General features: G+C 41.2%; 1 protein-coding gene across 1 annotated transcript in view; it reads right to left on the bottom strand.

Annotated features, from left to right (window-relative positions):
• KIF1A (kinesin family member 1A) overlaps window positions 1-17153 on the bottom strand; it is a 128729-nt gene that overhangs the window by 64307 nt on the left and 47269 nt on the right. Inside the window, exons 14-20 of the mRNA XM_015426810.1 lie at window positions 10502-10635; window positions 9611-9690; window positions 7626-7701; window positions 3152-3231; window positions 2563-2669; window positions 426-509; window positions 5-90 (exon numbers count right to left, since the gene is read on the bottom strand). Coding sequence (XP_015282296.1) covers window positions 5-90; window positions 426-509; window positions 2563-2669; window positions 3152-3231; window positions 7626-7701; window positions 9611-9690; window positions 10502-10635 — 647 coding nt within the window. The remainder of the gene's footprint in view (window positions 1-4; window positions 91-425; window positions 510-2562; window positions 2670-3151; window positions 3232-7625; window positions 7702-9610; window positions 9691-10501; window positions 10636-17153) is intronic.

Raw genomic sequence — 17153 nt, 5'->3', positions numbered from 1 at the left:
CTGCACAAGGGGTTCGCTCTCGCTCTTGCCGTGCTTGCTCAGGATGGTTAAATCGGAACACATGGCTCTTCCCCATGATTATACGATTTCCTGGGGGACAGAGAAGTACACACAGCAGAGAAAATGTGATGGGATATGAGATCCCTTGCTAAACTGCTATAAAGATGACCCACAGAAGAGCTTCTACTAAAGATGTCCCAGATAAATGGAAACATAAAAGGCATCCAACCCTGATGACTTCAGTGCAAACCAAGCTTAACTGCCAGCCTGTTCAGGATGACAAACCTTTTCCTTAGATAATAATGATTCCCATGGACCCATCCCTGTGTGGCACACAGCTGAGTAATCTGTAGACTCCTTCCAATAGCACCTTTCTTTATTCCTAAGTCTGCAGTCCTTTCTCCTGGAAACTTGAGTAAACTTACCTGATCTCAAGATGCTAGGTTCTGTTACTTTCTTGCCGTTGACATAGGTGTCTGCCCCCTCGCAAGGTTCCAGGGTCACCACTGCTATGGAAAGGGCACAAGTGGAATTGGGAGAGGTCGGAGGACAAAACAGCAGGTGAGAGATGCACAAGGAACAACCATCTCCCATGCATTGAAAATAGTGGCTGATCAATCTACTTGTTGACCAGGGAACTAAGACCTCAATGTTATAAGAACACCAGTCCTTCTACATACTGAATTAACCTTAATGGGCAAGGTTAGGCTTTCATTCTAAATATCATTCTCCATTTGGTATAACAATTTGGTAAGTCATGGATTCCAGACAATGGTTTCCTAATTCACTAAGGAATGGCCTATTAGTTTAAAGAGAACTACATTTTTGTAGGCTGTCCTGAATATCAAGTTTAGAAGAAGGTGGGGTAAAAATATCACTAATAAATATGCAGGTAAACAAAGGAAGGATTTATACTGAAGCAAACTCAATGTAGCCATGTGGTTTTACACCCGCTGGGGTTCCAGCCCAACCTAATAGAGCTAACTGGATTTTCACTAGCTACAAACGGGGACACAGTTGACTCCAATAAATCCATGCCAACTTGATCCAGTAATGATTCAGTGGAAGGTTAATTGAGATACCTTGGAGGTACACAGTAGCCACTTAATGTCTTATGACATAACACCTGAACTAATGGGGAGGCAGTTGCCTGTATCCTCTAACCATGTGGGTAAGTAACTATGCTTTTCAGTCCTAAGATATCCAGATCTAGCAGTACTGGCTGAGCCATGCAGTCAGTGGCCATATGGTACAAAGCTGCATTATAACAAGGATACTTCTAGCATGAACTGTTGTTCTTCAACTCCTCAGTGAATTATTCATAAATATGTAAAACTAGGTCCACTTAATTTTTGGAAAGTTTGATCACTATTGGTATTTTATGTTTTCCATAAAACATTATGACTAGAGATAAAAACACAACAATTGTTGGATCTAATCATTAAATTCTGCAAGAGCACTTCAATATTTGCCTAAATATCTGCAGACACCATATTCTGTGCACCTTATTATGGGTTTTGCTGGATACACAACTTCAAAGGAAAATCATATTTTCTTTTTTTCAAGGGTGGTTTGCCACTGCATAGCAATCCTGGTGGTCTCCCATCCAAATACTAGTCAGACCCAACCCTGCTTAGCTTCTGAGATCTAGCCTGGGCTATCCAGGTCAGGGCTCTTTATATATAGCTTCAGCCAAAAGAATAAGCACCTGCATATTCAAGAAATAATATGGGAAGCAACTTGCAGTTTCCTTAAGGATTGCATGCAAGTACACATTTTATGGGAGACTGGAACATTTCCGCCCCCAAATTTAAACCCATAAATCTGCAATATGATTTCACCAATACCTATATGAAAATGTTTAGATTTCCTGCCTATCTAGAGCAGAAGTGTGTCCTCCATTCACATCCCATCTCCTGCCGCATCCCCTGCTCCATTCACCCCCGTCCCACAGTCCAATACATCTCTAGCAAGGTCTATATTAGAAGAAGCAGTATTTCATGTCTAACTGTGACACCATCTTCTTGGCTTCCTACGTTGCCTTGTGAAATAGTTCATCTCAATTTGAACATCTGACAAAACTTTCTAGCAGGTGGGGTTTTCTTTGTATTTCCAGTGCTATTGCATAAGATAAACAGGAATGTTCTAGCAGTTTGCAGCATTTCTAACAAAACGCTAGAGAGCACTGTAGCAGAGAAATACAGCACTGCAGAGCAAACAGACAGCTGTGACTGTGTTTAAGGTCTACACTGTGCTGATAAAAGCAGGAGGGGGGGAGACACACATTGCTAAGCATTCCATGTGGAAAGAAAGTGGTACTCTTCACACAGACTGGTAGGAATGGAGGGCATTGACTTAGGCTGATTTCACAAATGCCACTGAAAGCATTTCTCAGTTCTCCTCCTTCCTTTGGTCTGTTGGGCCAGTAGAGGATTGATCTATGATCACTTTCAGCCTTCCTGTCCTTTACAATGTATATATGACTTGGGTATTTCAGAAGCTTGATCCCAGCTAAACAGGGAAAGAAGCCCGCAAACAGTGAGGCTTTCTATATGGGGATACCTTCAGTGCCGGCCTTAGTGTCACTTCGGAAAATGCAGTGCTCTTCTTTGATGAAGTGCCCACTGAGGACAATGTCCTGCCTCCTCTCAGCATCCTCTCGACCAACCCTGTTGGGGACAAAACACACTCATTCAGTGACAGAAAGCATTCTGAGTGTTCCTCTGAACAGCCGATTAATAACAGAGTTCCCTGAACTCCCCAATCAATTAGGCTCTCCATGAGCAGGAAAACTGGTGGAATGCTGCTACAGGAAGCATAACACACCGATTCTTTTTGCTGTTTCTGCTCTTTGTTTTATTTGACTGGTTACCTTTGCTGATATTCCTATGGGAAGGGAGCTGAACTGGCAGGTGTTGGAGCATGTCTACTGCTAATGAATGGCACTGTGGGTTGGTGCAGGTAGATGAAATGTTACATGTTCTGCAGTTTGACCTTCTGTGAGCCAAATACCCTAGAAGGGCTAGGTATCCCCAAAAGCATGTCAAGATGATTTCACTGAAGGATGCCTGAATGCACAAGTGTTGAAGTAAAGCACATAATCACCAATCCTCACACCTCAACCTGGCAAAACTGTTATAGGTATCATTACCTGGTTGTCCCATCTTTAATGTAATATAGAAGGCACTCAGACATTAGTGGGTCCTCATTTAGGTTGACCAGATGTGGCGTCTAAGAGACAAACAAAAGGGGGGTTAGTGTTGGAAAAGACAATGTTTGGCATCCAAAGAAGAAGAGAAGACCCTGAAGGGGGCAGCAAGAAAAAAATAGATAGGAGGACAGCACCTTTTCTCCTGTTAAGTGTCATTCCTTGTCTGTCTCCAGATTGCTACTCTTAGGGCAATTTCCTCTTTCTTCTCAGAAGCGCTTCATTCAATATCTATCTCTCTCTCTCTCTCTCTCTCTCTCTCTCTCTCTCTCCCCCCCCCTCTTCCAGCTAGAGATGTAGTTAGCAATTCACCTCTGTCCCTCCTCTTTTCTATCAAGTATATTAGTTCCTAAATAAACTATTTAAACTCTTTAATCAGGTTGTGCATCCTTCCTGTGTTAATTACTCTGCCAACAGTCTTGTCTTTAGGGTTGCCAGTTCTGAGTTGGAAAATACCTGGAGACTTTGGGGGTGGATCCAGGAGAGGGTGGGGGTTTGGGGAGGGGAGAGACCTCAGTGGGGTACAATGCCCTAGAGTCCACCCTTCAAAGCAGCCATTTTCTCCAGGGGAGCTGATCTCTGTCAGCTGGAGATCAGTTGTAAAAATGGGAGATCCCCAGGCCCCATCTGGAGGCTGGCAGCCCTACTCGTCTTCCAAATCAGAGGCCTAGGTGTGTCCTTCCAACACATTTACTCACACTATCCACACTGTGAAAATAACCCAGCTATGTCCCTACTACCTCCACTATGTCAGGACATTTTGATAAGCACTTCCAGACACAAACAGTAAGTCACACAGTTTGTGCATCTACCACCTAACACCAAGCCTTCTTTTCCTAATATACCAAAATGTTAAAAATGAATGCTTAATCCTGAAAGTAAACGTGGTGCTGCCAAAGTTGGTAAAGCTATTGGTTTACATGAACATCTGCATACATTTAGGGACCTGGCTGGACCAAGAAATGATATTTGCTCATTGCAAAATTAGGATCCCTCACTCCATACTGCTCTTAAGAAATAGCTCTGGAGTTCTGACAATTGATTAAAAGATTAAGCCTCCTTTTAGTTATCTTGAAAAGACAGAACTCGATGCTTTCAGACTAAACTGCATCTACTACCACAGTTTCTGTATATAGGTAGTTATTGTAGTTCTACTGTTCTTTGTTCTAAAATACAAACTGTTTTATTGTTATTGTTTTATTGTTAAGCATGCCCATTGTTAAGCATGCCCATTGGAAAAACAGCTCATACATTTTATAAATAAATCAGTAAAACAAACCAGCAAAACAGACCAATGAAGTCACATTTCCCCTTTGCCATAACAAAAGAGATTATGGTCCAGATCACAGGGAAATTGTTCTGATTGCTTAAAAACTCACTGAAACACATTACCAAGGAAAACTCTGGACATTAGTTTCAGTTTATGGTTTGGTTTGGAACAATTGCATTGCTCTAAGAGGCCTCTGGAGCGATCCAAGACTAGACCCCCAGAAGTCCTTAATTTCATTTTACAGCAATCACTGGGCGGGGGACTATGCTTGGGGCCACAGTACTAAAGTAGAAACAGTTAACCCCTTCTCTCCTACAATATCCTGAATAGAAGTCCCTCAATAATGCCGCTTTTAGCCCTAGTACATGCCAGGAAATTGCCCTCCCATTCATAGTTCTCAAGTGTATAATATTGAAGGTGTATGGGAAAAACAATGGCCTATTTTATTAAGCATTTTGAGTACTTAACACACATTCAAAATACAAAAGATGAATAGTCAAACTGATGTAACCTACCAAACACGGTGGCCTTGATGATACCTGTAAGCTTTACACAAGCCTAAAGCTTCCCTTTATTGAAAAAAGTATTATTGGATAACATTTTTTAAAAAACATATTACCATATATATGAGCTTCATTCTTTGGATTCAATAAACTACAATTATTCCTTCTGTCCCAGGAAGTCTATCATGCCTCCACACTAGGGTTGCCAAGTCCGGCATTGTGCTGCAGCGGGAGACTCCCGGCTGGCGTCTGGAGCACGCGCGCGCACATCACCCGGAAGTGACATAACAACGCTGGGCATGCTGGGGGCAGGGCCACGACCATCCGAGGGAAAACCATAGAATTTTCCCTCGGATGACCGTGGCCCTGCTCCCAGCGTGCCCGGCATGGTCACGTCATTTCTGGGTGACGCGCACATCAAGGTGGGGCTCCCCCCCGGGGCCCAATCCGTCGGCGTCGGGGAACGGACCTCTGGGGCGGGGTTTTCCCCGCCCCCCGGGGGGACTTGGCAAGCCTACTCCACACTCCTCGCCATTTGTCAAACTCCCTTTAGTAGAGAGGGCTCATGATGTTTATAACTCTTAATCTGATGCTGCTTTAATTTGTACTGATGGTTCTATTTTTGACTACTGATTGACTGTTGTTCTCATTGCTTTTAACAACTGTTTTGATGCTGCTCTTATTATGGTGTTTTTGCAGTTACTAGGTTTCAGATTTCTTAGCTTTTTATATTAGACTAGCAGTAAAGCCCGTTGTGGAAATAAATACAACGAGATCTAGAAAGAGGCTCTGGGGGAGTGCTCTGGCTTTGGGCAAACAGTGTCATTTTGCTGTGGTGACCTCAGCAGCGTATAATGACAGAGTCCACTTTTGTCTCCAGAGGAACTGATCTCTGCTCCCTGAAGAGTAGTTGTAATTTTGAGTGATCTGTAGCCCTCACCTGGAGATTGGCAACAATTGTTACCCAGGATGAAATGGCTGGTTTGGAGGGTGCAGTCTATGGCATTCTACCTGTCTGAGGTCCCACCCCTCCGCAAACCCCACCCTCTCCAGGCTCCACCCCTCAAATTCCCAGGAATTTGCCATCATTTTGCTGTGGTGACCTCAGCAGGGTATAATTACAGAGTCCACTGTTTTCTCCAGAGGAACTGATCTCTGCTACCTGAAGAGCAGTTGTAATTTTGAGCGGTCTCCAGCCCTCACCTGGAGATTGGCAACAATGGTTCCCATGAGGGACTGAGTGGTTTGGAGGGTGGAGTCTATGGCATTGTACCTGTCTGAGGTCCCACCCCTCCTCAAACCTCACCCTCTTCAGGCTCCATCCCTCAAATCTCCAGGAATTTCCCATCGGGAGTTGGCAACCCTATCAGGATTGGCCCCAATATGTTTTCTCCCAAAGGCCAAAGTAGGTGACTGGACCAAACTAAGTTGCCTACCATCAGGCACTGAGGGGAAAGTAGGGTTGCCAGCTATAAGGAGGGAAATACCTGGAGTTTTGGGGGGTGGATTCTGTAGAGGGCAGCATTGGGGGGGGGCGGAAGGACTCAGCAGGTATAATGTCATAGGGTCTACCCTCCAAAGCATCCATTTTCTTCAGGGGAACTGATCTCTGCCATCTGGAGATCAATTGTAGCAGTGGGAGATCTCCAGGTCCCACCTGGAGATTGGCAACCCTAGGGGAAAGTCAGCTGCACAGCAGGGGGTTGAAGAGAATGGTTTGATGGGTGCTGGGCCAAGATTGGCAACAATAGTTCCCCAGGAGCAAATAGCTGGGTTGGAGGGTGGAGTCTATGGCACTGTAACCTGTCTGATGTCCCCCTCTCCGGCCTCCACTCCTCAAATCTCCAGGAATTTCCATACCTAAAGCTGGCAACTTTATCTCCTCCCCTCTCAGTAGCCTCTTATTTTGCCTTAAATTGGTTTTGATGCCAGCAGAGTGAGAAAATGCCAGAGGCTCTGGGTGGGTGCCCCATCGTAAATGCACCAAACAATTCCTAAAGATTTGCCAAAACACTACTCTGTCGACAAATTGCAGCACTTTGAATTAGCACCAGAGCTTTAAGAGCTCTCCAGCTGTCACCTGGAGACTGGCAACAGCTTGTTTGGAGGGTGGGGAGTATGGCATTGTATCTGTCTGAGGTCCCCCTCTTCCTCCTCCTCCTCCAGTGAAGTCCAATCAGCTTCCATATGCAAAAGTCCTTGAAGGTTTCCATATGCAACTGACATTCCAACTGCCTTGCGGGGAGGGGGGTGAGTTTGAGGTGTGGAATGCAGTGAAGTCCAATCAGCTTCCATATGCAAAAGACCTTGAAACGCTGGGCGGGACTGCACAAAGCAGCCAGTCAACCCAGCCAGCGTCTTCTGACTGACAGTTCAAGCGTCCATACACTAAAGGAGTGCATTTTAGAACTTTGGCACCCACTATTCAATTATATATAAGGAGAGACTAATCTATTTTTGTCTTCATTTCATGCTGTAAACTGCTTTGAGTGATGTTTTTAATAGCAGGAAATTGGGTTATAAATATCCCACACAGATAAATAATTAGAAAGCAGGGAGAATTTTTAAACTGGTATATACTGCACAGCTGATATATTTTGAGAGATATATGAGTAGTATAAAAGAAGCAGAAATAGAATCCTACCTTCTTAGGAGAGAACACCCCCAGAGTACCACCATCTTCTCTCATGGCTACTCCCATTTCTGCAAGCAAAGCTTCCCTGAAAAACATCAAAAGAAAGACCTAAAACCCTGAAAATTCTGCTGTGACCTGCTCCCTATTATGGTAAGAAATGAAGAAGTACTCCAGAAGAGAGCACACCATACTTTATGAGCAGTAACTGCGGGAATGCAGATGCTGCGAAAGAATGAACTAGGTTCAGTGGCATATGCTACCACAAAGATTAGCTAAAACGTTTTAACAACAGGTTTCAGGGAGCAGAAAGAGGTATCATTATAAAAATAGCATGTGGCAATGTGAGACCTGAACCTTCTAGTCTTAGCTTCTTGGTGAATATATTAGGAGGGAGGAAAAATATCTGCATTCAGACATTTTACATGCTTTTTGTAGCCTGCATTAAGATAAAATAATATGTGAAGTGCTTCTTATTGGCCCAACTATTCCCAACCACTCAGGTTGCACAGGTCATCACAGAAGGCCATGTAGGGACTGTTTTACATGGCAATTTCAACATGGAACACGCATGACTTACCACCATCGCTTGGAGACTTTTTCTGACATTGCCAGCAACTGCCAGCTCAGTCAAGCAGTGGTGTGAACACTCTCCCTGTGATGGCATTGATTGATATGGTAAGACATTCTGCCCTTTGGATGATGCTTTGAGTGTTTTCCACACAGGTCCAAAAGAATGAAGGTGTTGTGGCTAGGGATTCCAGGGGTGGGAGGACTAAGGGAACAAAATTCCAGGAGGCCTAATCACCCTGGGGATCCATGGGGCTGGGCAAGTGTATAGAAAATATTGCTTTCTGAATTCACATGCCTTCTCCTGTGATTACATTCTGATGACAGGCTGTGCCTTATTTCCTGTTGCAAGCCAAATGGTGAGGCCAGATGGCCTGAGCAACTTTATAACCCACATTCTTCACACTTCCATGCTAAAAGCTAGACTTGAAGGCTCCTGGTCTACATTGAACATGTCACGTAGGCAATGAAGAAGCTGGAGTTTGGGTCACCTGACTGCAGGCAGGGCCTCCGAACTTCTAGCCTATCCCCACACGCAGTTATGGCAACCAACAATTGGCCACACACCCCTGTCCACTCGTGATTGGCTGATGGCCACAGCTGATTGCGATTAGATTGGGGTATAATTCCTTTGAACACTATGGGAGTGAGCGCTCTTGCTCTCTTCCTCCTCCTGCCATTGTCTGTTTATTGCACCTGAAATGCTGTCTTTTGGGAAACAAAGAGCTGCTTTGTGAATTGGACCACATGCTTGTGCAAGATGGGATTTCCCTTCAAAATCCCTTGGTATATACTTGGACTGTTGGATGTTCCTGAATTTGGTAACTATGAATCTCAGTAATGTGTAGTTAAGGCAAATAGCCATAGACTTTGTTATTTTGGTATCCTAATAGTCTTTTGCTATGCTCTGTACTGAATAAAGATCCTTCTTATTTCTAATTGTTTCTGATGTGTAATTGAACTCCAAGGCTAAATCTTGTGTCTGACCCTGACCACTTAAGCTACATTTATTAAAAGTAAAGTGTGCATCTCTGAGTAGAGCTGCTGATGTGTAAACCCCAGATGCCAACTAAGGGCTTGAATCTCTTCATTTAGGAAAGGCAGGGACTACTGAAAGAGATTCTGGTGGCAAATTGTTCTGAAAACCAGAGAGGGTATAGACTACCTCGTGGTTTGTTTTTTAATGTGCTGAAAGTGCAGGGTTCCCTCACATTCCTGGACTGGACTGAGTGGACTAAGTGGGTTAATCCTGTACAGCAAGTCATGTGATTTTTTTATGTTTGAGTGATGTTTCTTAGTGTTGTAGGGGGCACAGGGGGGAATTTTGTCTGGGGGCCTACAGAAGCTCTTGGCAGCCCTCCATAGCAGGTTGAACCATGTGGGACTCTGAAGTGAATTTGTGTTATAAATAACAGTTAGGTTCCTACCTCTCCATACGTATTGCTTCTGTCCTACGCAACTTTTCTTCCCATGTTTCATTCAGCTCAGCAATGATCTTTTCCGTTTCCTACAGAGTATAAGGTAAACATTAGTATTTCACAATGGTCACCTCACCTGACTGGACTAAAAATATTTCACCTATAATACATTAGGCTCAATCCACTACTCTTTGTCTACAAGGTTATAATCAAAACAACCATACTGTCAGCTCCTGAAATTTGCATAACCTCTATACATAAAATAAAGCTTTGCCTTCAGGATGCAAGTCAAGCAGCTCAATGAATCCAGATTCTTTACCATATATTCTTGCCAGAATCACAGTATTTAAAGACCACATGTTGGAGATAAACAATACTAGATTGGCTGCAGTCACACTATGCCAATTCCCTGTTGTGCAGTCACTGCTACTGGAATATACAAGTACTCACAGTGACAATGAAATGTTCACATGGGAGTGTTCTTGGTGTCCCTCGAACCCAACATACAAACCCCACCCAAGGTGGAGGGCTTTCTACTGGATTTTTAGAAAACCATGAGGGGATACTGAGGAGAAAAAGGTACCAATGTGGGAAGAGAGCCTTGAAAATCTGCACCTTCCCACCCACATAGTGGCCAAACCTACTCTGAATATGATCTTTCCAGAAAAATCATATCTAAACAGGTTTGAGAAAGATTGCAGTGGAAAAAGGGGAAATGCCGACAGTGGGTGATTGCATGGCAATGTCTTGCAGATACTCTTGGGGACAAAACCCCTCCAGTTTGGGAGGCAAGGCTGAGCAAAATATCCATGAGGGACCAGCTTGATAGTCTCCATGCTCTCAAGTTGCTTCTCATGCCTCTACACCACAAAATGTGGCCTGCATGATCTTGGTTCTTACCTTCAGCCTCTCAATGGCCTCTTCACTGCCCGGCGCAAACATGATCCGTTCATGAAGACTGGAGACCGAAGCAGCTCGGCTGGACAAGGCTGAGAGGGAGGAGGATGGACTCATTCCTACCAAGGCATTGGTCACTGTGGAGAGATTGTCATGGCGTTGACTCATATCTGCCACTCTACGATTATCATTATTGTTCTCAAAGTCGGACATGTCTATGAGGTCCAGGAGGGGAGAAAGAAGAGGGGGAAAGACACGAGACAAGAAGAAGGAAGGAAAAGATAGAGAAAAGAAATGCAGTTGGGAACAGCAACATGGTGCAATGAGGAGAAAGGTAGAAGTTCAACAAAGAGATACACTGATAATTAAGTAGCAATATGTGCTAGGGCAGTATTCTCATATCAGCAGAATCAGTCATACTACACCCTGCAGGATTTCTCTAATCAATAGTATAACAGCATCCAAGTGCTTTCAGGCAAATTGACAGCATATTAAAAATCTGGGTTACAATCACTGGTCTCCACTAGCACTTTAGGCAGGGGAAGGGGAAATCAAGGCCATAAAGAAGGAAAGAAGAGGATTGCAAGAGCTGAGCACCATTTACTCTTAAGGCTGGGCTTTCAGAAGCTGAGGATAATGGAGGGCTTAGGGTCACTGCAGTTGTGAATATCATTGTGACATTTTGTGTCCACAGCTACATTGATGATCTACATACATATCTGGAAAGATGTTCTGATTAAAGAATTTTGGTACAATCGAAAATGCAGTGTCCAATTAGCTTGTAGAGCTGTGGTGTGTTGCTTTTATTTTGTCTGTAGTTTTTATTTTTGTTGATGGATTATGTTTTTATGTGTCTGCAAGCTGTTATTGCTTTGTTAGCTGCCCTGAATTTAAAGAGATAAGGTGGGATATAAATATTTTAAATAAAGAAAGAAACAGAGAAATTTAAGCTAGGAGAAAGGGATTTGGACATCAAATGATTGTGAGAACCTCCAGTGAGAAGAAAGAAAGTTCAAATTACAAAGATGTTACTGTGTATATACTCTACAGTCATACTCTAGAGTCAAGGTTGAGTGGCAAAGAACAAAAAAATCTGCATCATTAAGGAAGTGATGAATCCATTAACTCATATACTACTTTGCAACTTAATGTAATTCCAAAGAGATGGGAATAGGTATCGAAATTGGCATCTACTTGGTGTGCCTAGGATAAAGGGCAATAGTAGGTTGTACTTATTTGGACGATGCCCACATGTAGGTTCCAGGAGCTCTGCAGGATCTGATTCACCCTGGTGGCCTGTTGGATGAGCTAGGGGAAGACTGGCAGGACCGTCTTTCCAAAGCCATTGATGAGGTCACTCCCCAGCACCCTCTTTGCCCTCGTACCAAATTGGTACCATGGTATTCCCCGGAACTAGTGATGACCTGCTCCCCTGAAGAGCCTTTTCAGCCCTGGCCCATACCTGGTGGAATGAGCTCCCCATATGAGATCAGGGCCCTGTGGGACCTTTTACAGTTCCGCAGGGCCTGCAAGACAGAGCTCTTCTGCCAGGCTTTTAACTAGGGCGACGGACATCCCTCCCTCTTTACTGGGCCTCCCCTCAATGGGTCAGAACTGCATACCACAGTTAGTATCTGTGAGGTTTTAATGTCAATGACAATGGCACCAGATGAAGACCATTGTGGTATTTTACTAGTGTTTTAATTGTATTAATTGTATATATTGTATTTTTATCAAATTTGATGTAACCTGCCCTGAGCCTGCCATGCGGGGAGAGTGGGATATAAGTCGAACAAAATAAATAAATAAATAAATAAATAAATGTTTAGAGCACTCAACAACCTCAAATGCTCCACTGGCTTTCTTTCTATTAATGACCTGAAGGCTGGGTTTCAGAAGGTGGTGCTGAGGGACTGCTGTTCAGCCCCTTGGCCTTTGACCTATGAGATCCCACATTCCATCTTGTCTGCTATGCTCTTTAACATCTACAGAAGAGTTGCTTGGAAGAGGCTGAAAATAGTAGATTCGTAACTAAAGGATCCCAGTCATAGGTATAGGACTTCTGTTCAGAAGTTCAATGGAACAATGGAAGTGAACCATTTCTTAGACTTTACTTTCCTCAGTGTTTTGTTCTTATAAATAAAAGTTTCTTGTTTTGATTAACGATGTCGGCTATGTTTCTAAGAGAAAGAACTACACACACACTATTTAATACTTCGGTCTATATTTATATTATAGGATACGAATGAAAGTGGCAGCAAGTGATTAAAACAATGTTTGAGCCCCAACCCCAATAGCTCTGTGTGACTGAGGGAGGGCCGATTATTAAAGGGGGCTAGGCTACCCTTTCTGGATGTTCCTGGGAGTGAGAGGACCTGAATGCAATATGGTCATGACTTTCTGTAGATTTTAAAAGAGACAAGAAGGGTAGTAACCCATAACTTGAATAAGAGAGGTTGTAGAACGTGGTATGTACTCTGTGTGAGTGGAGGAGTCGCAAATACATAATCTGGTTCCATGCAGAATAGATTACTGCAATATGTTCTAGATGGGTCTGCCCTTGAAAAGTGTTCGGAAACTTCAGTTGGTACAGAATACTGCAGCCAGATTGTTGACTGGGATGAGTCATAGGGATGATATCACTCCAGTCTTGGCCCACTTACACTGGCTTCTAATTTGTTTCTGGGCACAATTCAAGGTGCTGGTCTTAACCTTCAAAACCCTATATGGTTTAGAACCAGCATACCTGAAGGACCACCTAATCCCTTACGAACATGCCTGACTATTAAAGCCACCTTTGGAGGACCTGCTTTGAGTGAGTGCCCCGCCTTCTGAAATTAGGCAGGTGGCCACCCTAAATCAATCTGGATTCAGTAATCTTTGCAATATTTGCAATATTTTGGACTCCCGGAACTGTAATCATAATTGAAAAGACCGGCACTCTTCCAGCAGCATTTGAAGTCAGCTTCCAATATATAGCAGTTTATGGCTTTTGGAGCAAGGCTTCTGATAAACTTTGATCTTTAATTACAACTATTCAGCAAAAAAATTATGTAACCAGTTTTAAAGAACGTTACTTTGACAGAATGGCACTTGGCTGCTTTCCAAGAAAATCTCAGCTTTGATAGAGTGTAAATACTAAGTTAACCTCTTTAGTATATTATTTACTCTGCAGAATATATAATTGGTTATTTTCTTTTTTACTTTTACTCTTTCTTATCTTTTTAATGTTTCTTTAATCTTCAATGAAAGACGTTTGTTTGAAGTGTTTCAGCTGTGATGTGATACAGGGGGAATTAATAAAATTCCATTTTGCCATCGAAAAGACAAGATTTATTTATTTTCCTCTGTTATATATTTTCCTATTTGGACATGTGAACTTTCCCAGAATGAAAAACAACACGAAAACATTGGGGGAGTTTTCCCCTGAAGACCTTAGATGAATCAGCATACCAGGAAACAAAGCTAAGACAATGCTTCCTTCCCATTTCCTTGTTGCTCCCCCTCCCTTTCTCCCTCCCCTTTCCCCACTTCTCATTTATCACCTCTTTGCCCTGTTTTACTATATTATACTTTTTATAGAAAAAAATTGTTCTGTTGGTGATATATTGATGTTTGTGATTTAATGATTAGAATGATTAGACATTAAGTACATTTGTCATCTATACTATATTTATTCATAATGTATTTGTTACGTTTAGCCCTTTTAATAAGAACTGTAGAGAATATAATTTTTATTCTAATGGCATATAGTTTAGTTGAGTTATTTAAATAGTATAAACTTTGATTGTTGTGCATTTAATATATGCATAGAAAACAGTATATGGGAATAATTTATGGAAAGTGTGTACAATATTTTTAAAAATAGGAGAATGAAAAGGAAAATGGCAACAGGAACACATCAAAGAGACAAAGAAAAAAGGAGTACAGACGAAACAGGTGAGGAACAGAGAGCTGAAGAAATGGTAGAAAAATTATTGTGAATATGGGTGCAGCAAATGAAACCATTTGAAGAAAGAACACAAAAGACCATTCAAGATTCAAAGAAAAGAACTTGAAAGAATATCCAGAGTATTCAGAGGAATATTCAAAAATCTGAGGAAAGAACCCAGAAGAACATTAAAGAAGTGTGTCAAGAGATATCGGCTGGAGTATCAGAAATTAATTTAAAATTACAAGAACAAACAAAAGAAATTATAAAAATCAAAGGGAAGCAAAAAGATAATGACACTTTTAGAAAGGCAAGATCTTCGAATTGAGAAAGCAGAACAAAGAATAGAAATCCTGGAAACTCAATGCAGATCCAATAATCTTTTACAGGAATCCCAGAGGATTTTGGGAGGTTAAATTCGGAAGAAAGCTTTCGTGATTTACTTCAGAATTATTTGAAGGTAGAGGAAGACTTTCTTAACATTGACCAGATTTTTAGAGTGAATTCGAGATTTGCATTCAAGAATAAGCTACCTCAAGATATACTAGTTCAATTCACTTACAAGAATACATGAGACACAATACTGAAGAACCAAAGGGAATCACAACTCAAGGTTGCAGGAAAAGAAGTACAGCTCTTTCAGGATTTACCAACAAGTGTGGTAAAGTAAAGGAAAAACTTCGACTGAGACAGATTTTACAAAAGAAATAAATATAATTGGAAAATACCATTTGAAAAATAATTCCAACAGAGGGAGAAAGCAAGCAATTGGCTGAAGAGCTGCAAGTGGAGGACTTACACAGAGGAACAGAAGGAGAATCTCCAAGTAATTCAAAGCAATCTGCTAGTAGCTCAAAGCAAAGTTCACAGAACAAAAACTCCGAAGAAGAAACAAGCATAGAAAATGATAAGTTGAACATGGCAACAATATCAGGGCAAAATGGATGAATTCAAATTGCACAAAAATCTTCAGCCATCTAAAAAACCAAAATGCTGATATGCATGCTAGAAACTTGGAATTTCCTTTAAAGTTCTTTAAAACTGGTTCTACCACTTCAGACCAACATGGCTACTCACCTGGAGTTACAATAGGTTATGCACGAGATAAAGGGAAAAAAGACAATACCCCCAACTTGGCAAGATGCTTATCCAGTGCTAATACATAAAGAGGGTAGCGGCGATGTATCATCACCACTGTCTTATAGACCTATTTCTCTGTTGAATGTAGACTACAAAATTTATGCCACAATAATGGCAGAAGGATTAAGAAAATGCATACCAAATTTAATACACTCTGACCAAACACGAGTACATGAAAGATAATACAAGATTTATAATAGATGCAATCGAATTTGTGAATGAGAAAGAAAACAATGTTTCTATTTCTAGATGCAGAGAAATCATTTGACAACTTAATATGGCATTTCTTTTTGAATGTTTTACAAAATATGGGCTGAGATTCAGCATTTTGGAGCTGAATGCATGGAATACACTCAAACCAACAAGCAAAGATTTTAATTAATGGGAAAGTAACAGAAGCAATTTCAACTGAAAAAAGGACACATCAAGTATATCCTTTATCCCCTTTATTATTTATACTAGCAATAGAGATTATAGCTATAAAGATTAGACAAGACAACAGAATTAAGGGAATAAAAGTGGATGATGTAGAGTTCAAAATGAAAAGTTATGCAGACATCGTGGTTCTAACAGTCTTGAATCCCCAGAAATCGTTGTGATATATAATTGAACATATTGAAGAATTTGAATACCTATCAGGCTATAAAATTAACAAAAGAAAAGATAACAACATTTTTGACACAACAAGAAGAAGAGATTATAAAGAGCACAAAGTGCTCATCAGCCACTGACCCTATTAAGTATTTGGGAATAAACGTGACTGGGAAAAACTGTAATATTCTTAAAAGTAACTATCAGAAAACTTATTAAGATGGAAAAAACTAAAAATATTATGGCTGGGAAGAATCTCTACAATTAAAATGAATGTGCTGCCAAAACTAAACTTTTTGTTTCAGATGTTACCCATATACATAGAAGAAAGGATACTGAAAGAGTAGCAAAAGACAGATAAATGAATTTATATGGAATGGCAAAAAAACAAGAATCAGCTTCAATATATTACAAAATGAGAAAAAGAGAGTTTAGCAGTCCCAAATATAAAATTATATTACCAAGCAGCAGGTCTGGTCTGGATTGTGGACTGGATTAAAAACCCAAGACAGAGAATAGTAAAATTATAATCAGCAGATCTTGATGAAGGCCTACACAATTACTTATGGATTAAGAAATCGACTTAAAAGATCATAACACAAGAAAGGAGTCACATAATCAGAGATGGACTTGTGAGAATATGGTTCACATGCCAGAATTTATTGAACCTCTCAAACTCTTTGCTTATGTCCCCAATAGAAGCTCATTATGATAAGAATATGAGAAATAAAAATGATTTTTTAAATTTATGGTATGATGATAAACATGCAGGGGAAAATCAAGTCTTGGTAAGATATTAAAGATGAAGATATAAACATTCAATGTCTGGTACATTATCAATTACTCTCAAGACTAAAGGAGGTCATGAGTATTGTAGAGAAAGTACTAAGAGATGCAACTCAGTTTGAACAGCTGATTATAAACCAAAAAAGCATTTACTATAACGAACACATAAGATTTTACTCCAGCTAGAAACAGAAGATCAAAGTGAAA

This window comes from Gekko japonicus, unplaced genomic scaffold (genome assembly GCF_001447785.1).
Source record: "Gekko japonicus isolate JY-2015 unplaced genomic scaffold, Gekko_japonicus_V1.1 scaffold14, whole genome shotgun sequence".
NCBI classification, from domain to species: Eukaryota; Metazoa; Chordata; class Lepidosauria; order Squamata; family Gekkonidae; genus Gekko; species Gekko japonicus.
The sequence above is the reverse complement of the archived record's forward strand: the minus strand, read 5'-3'. Positions and strand labels throughout refer to the sequence as shown.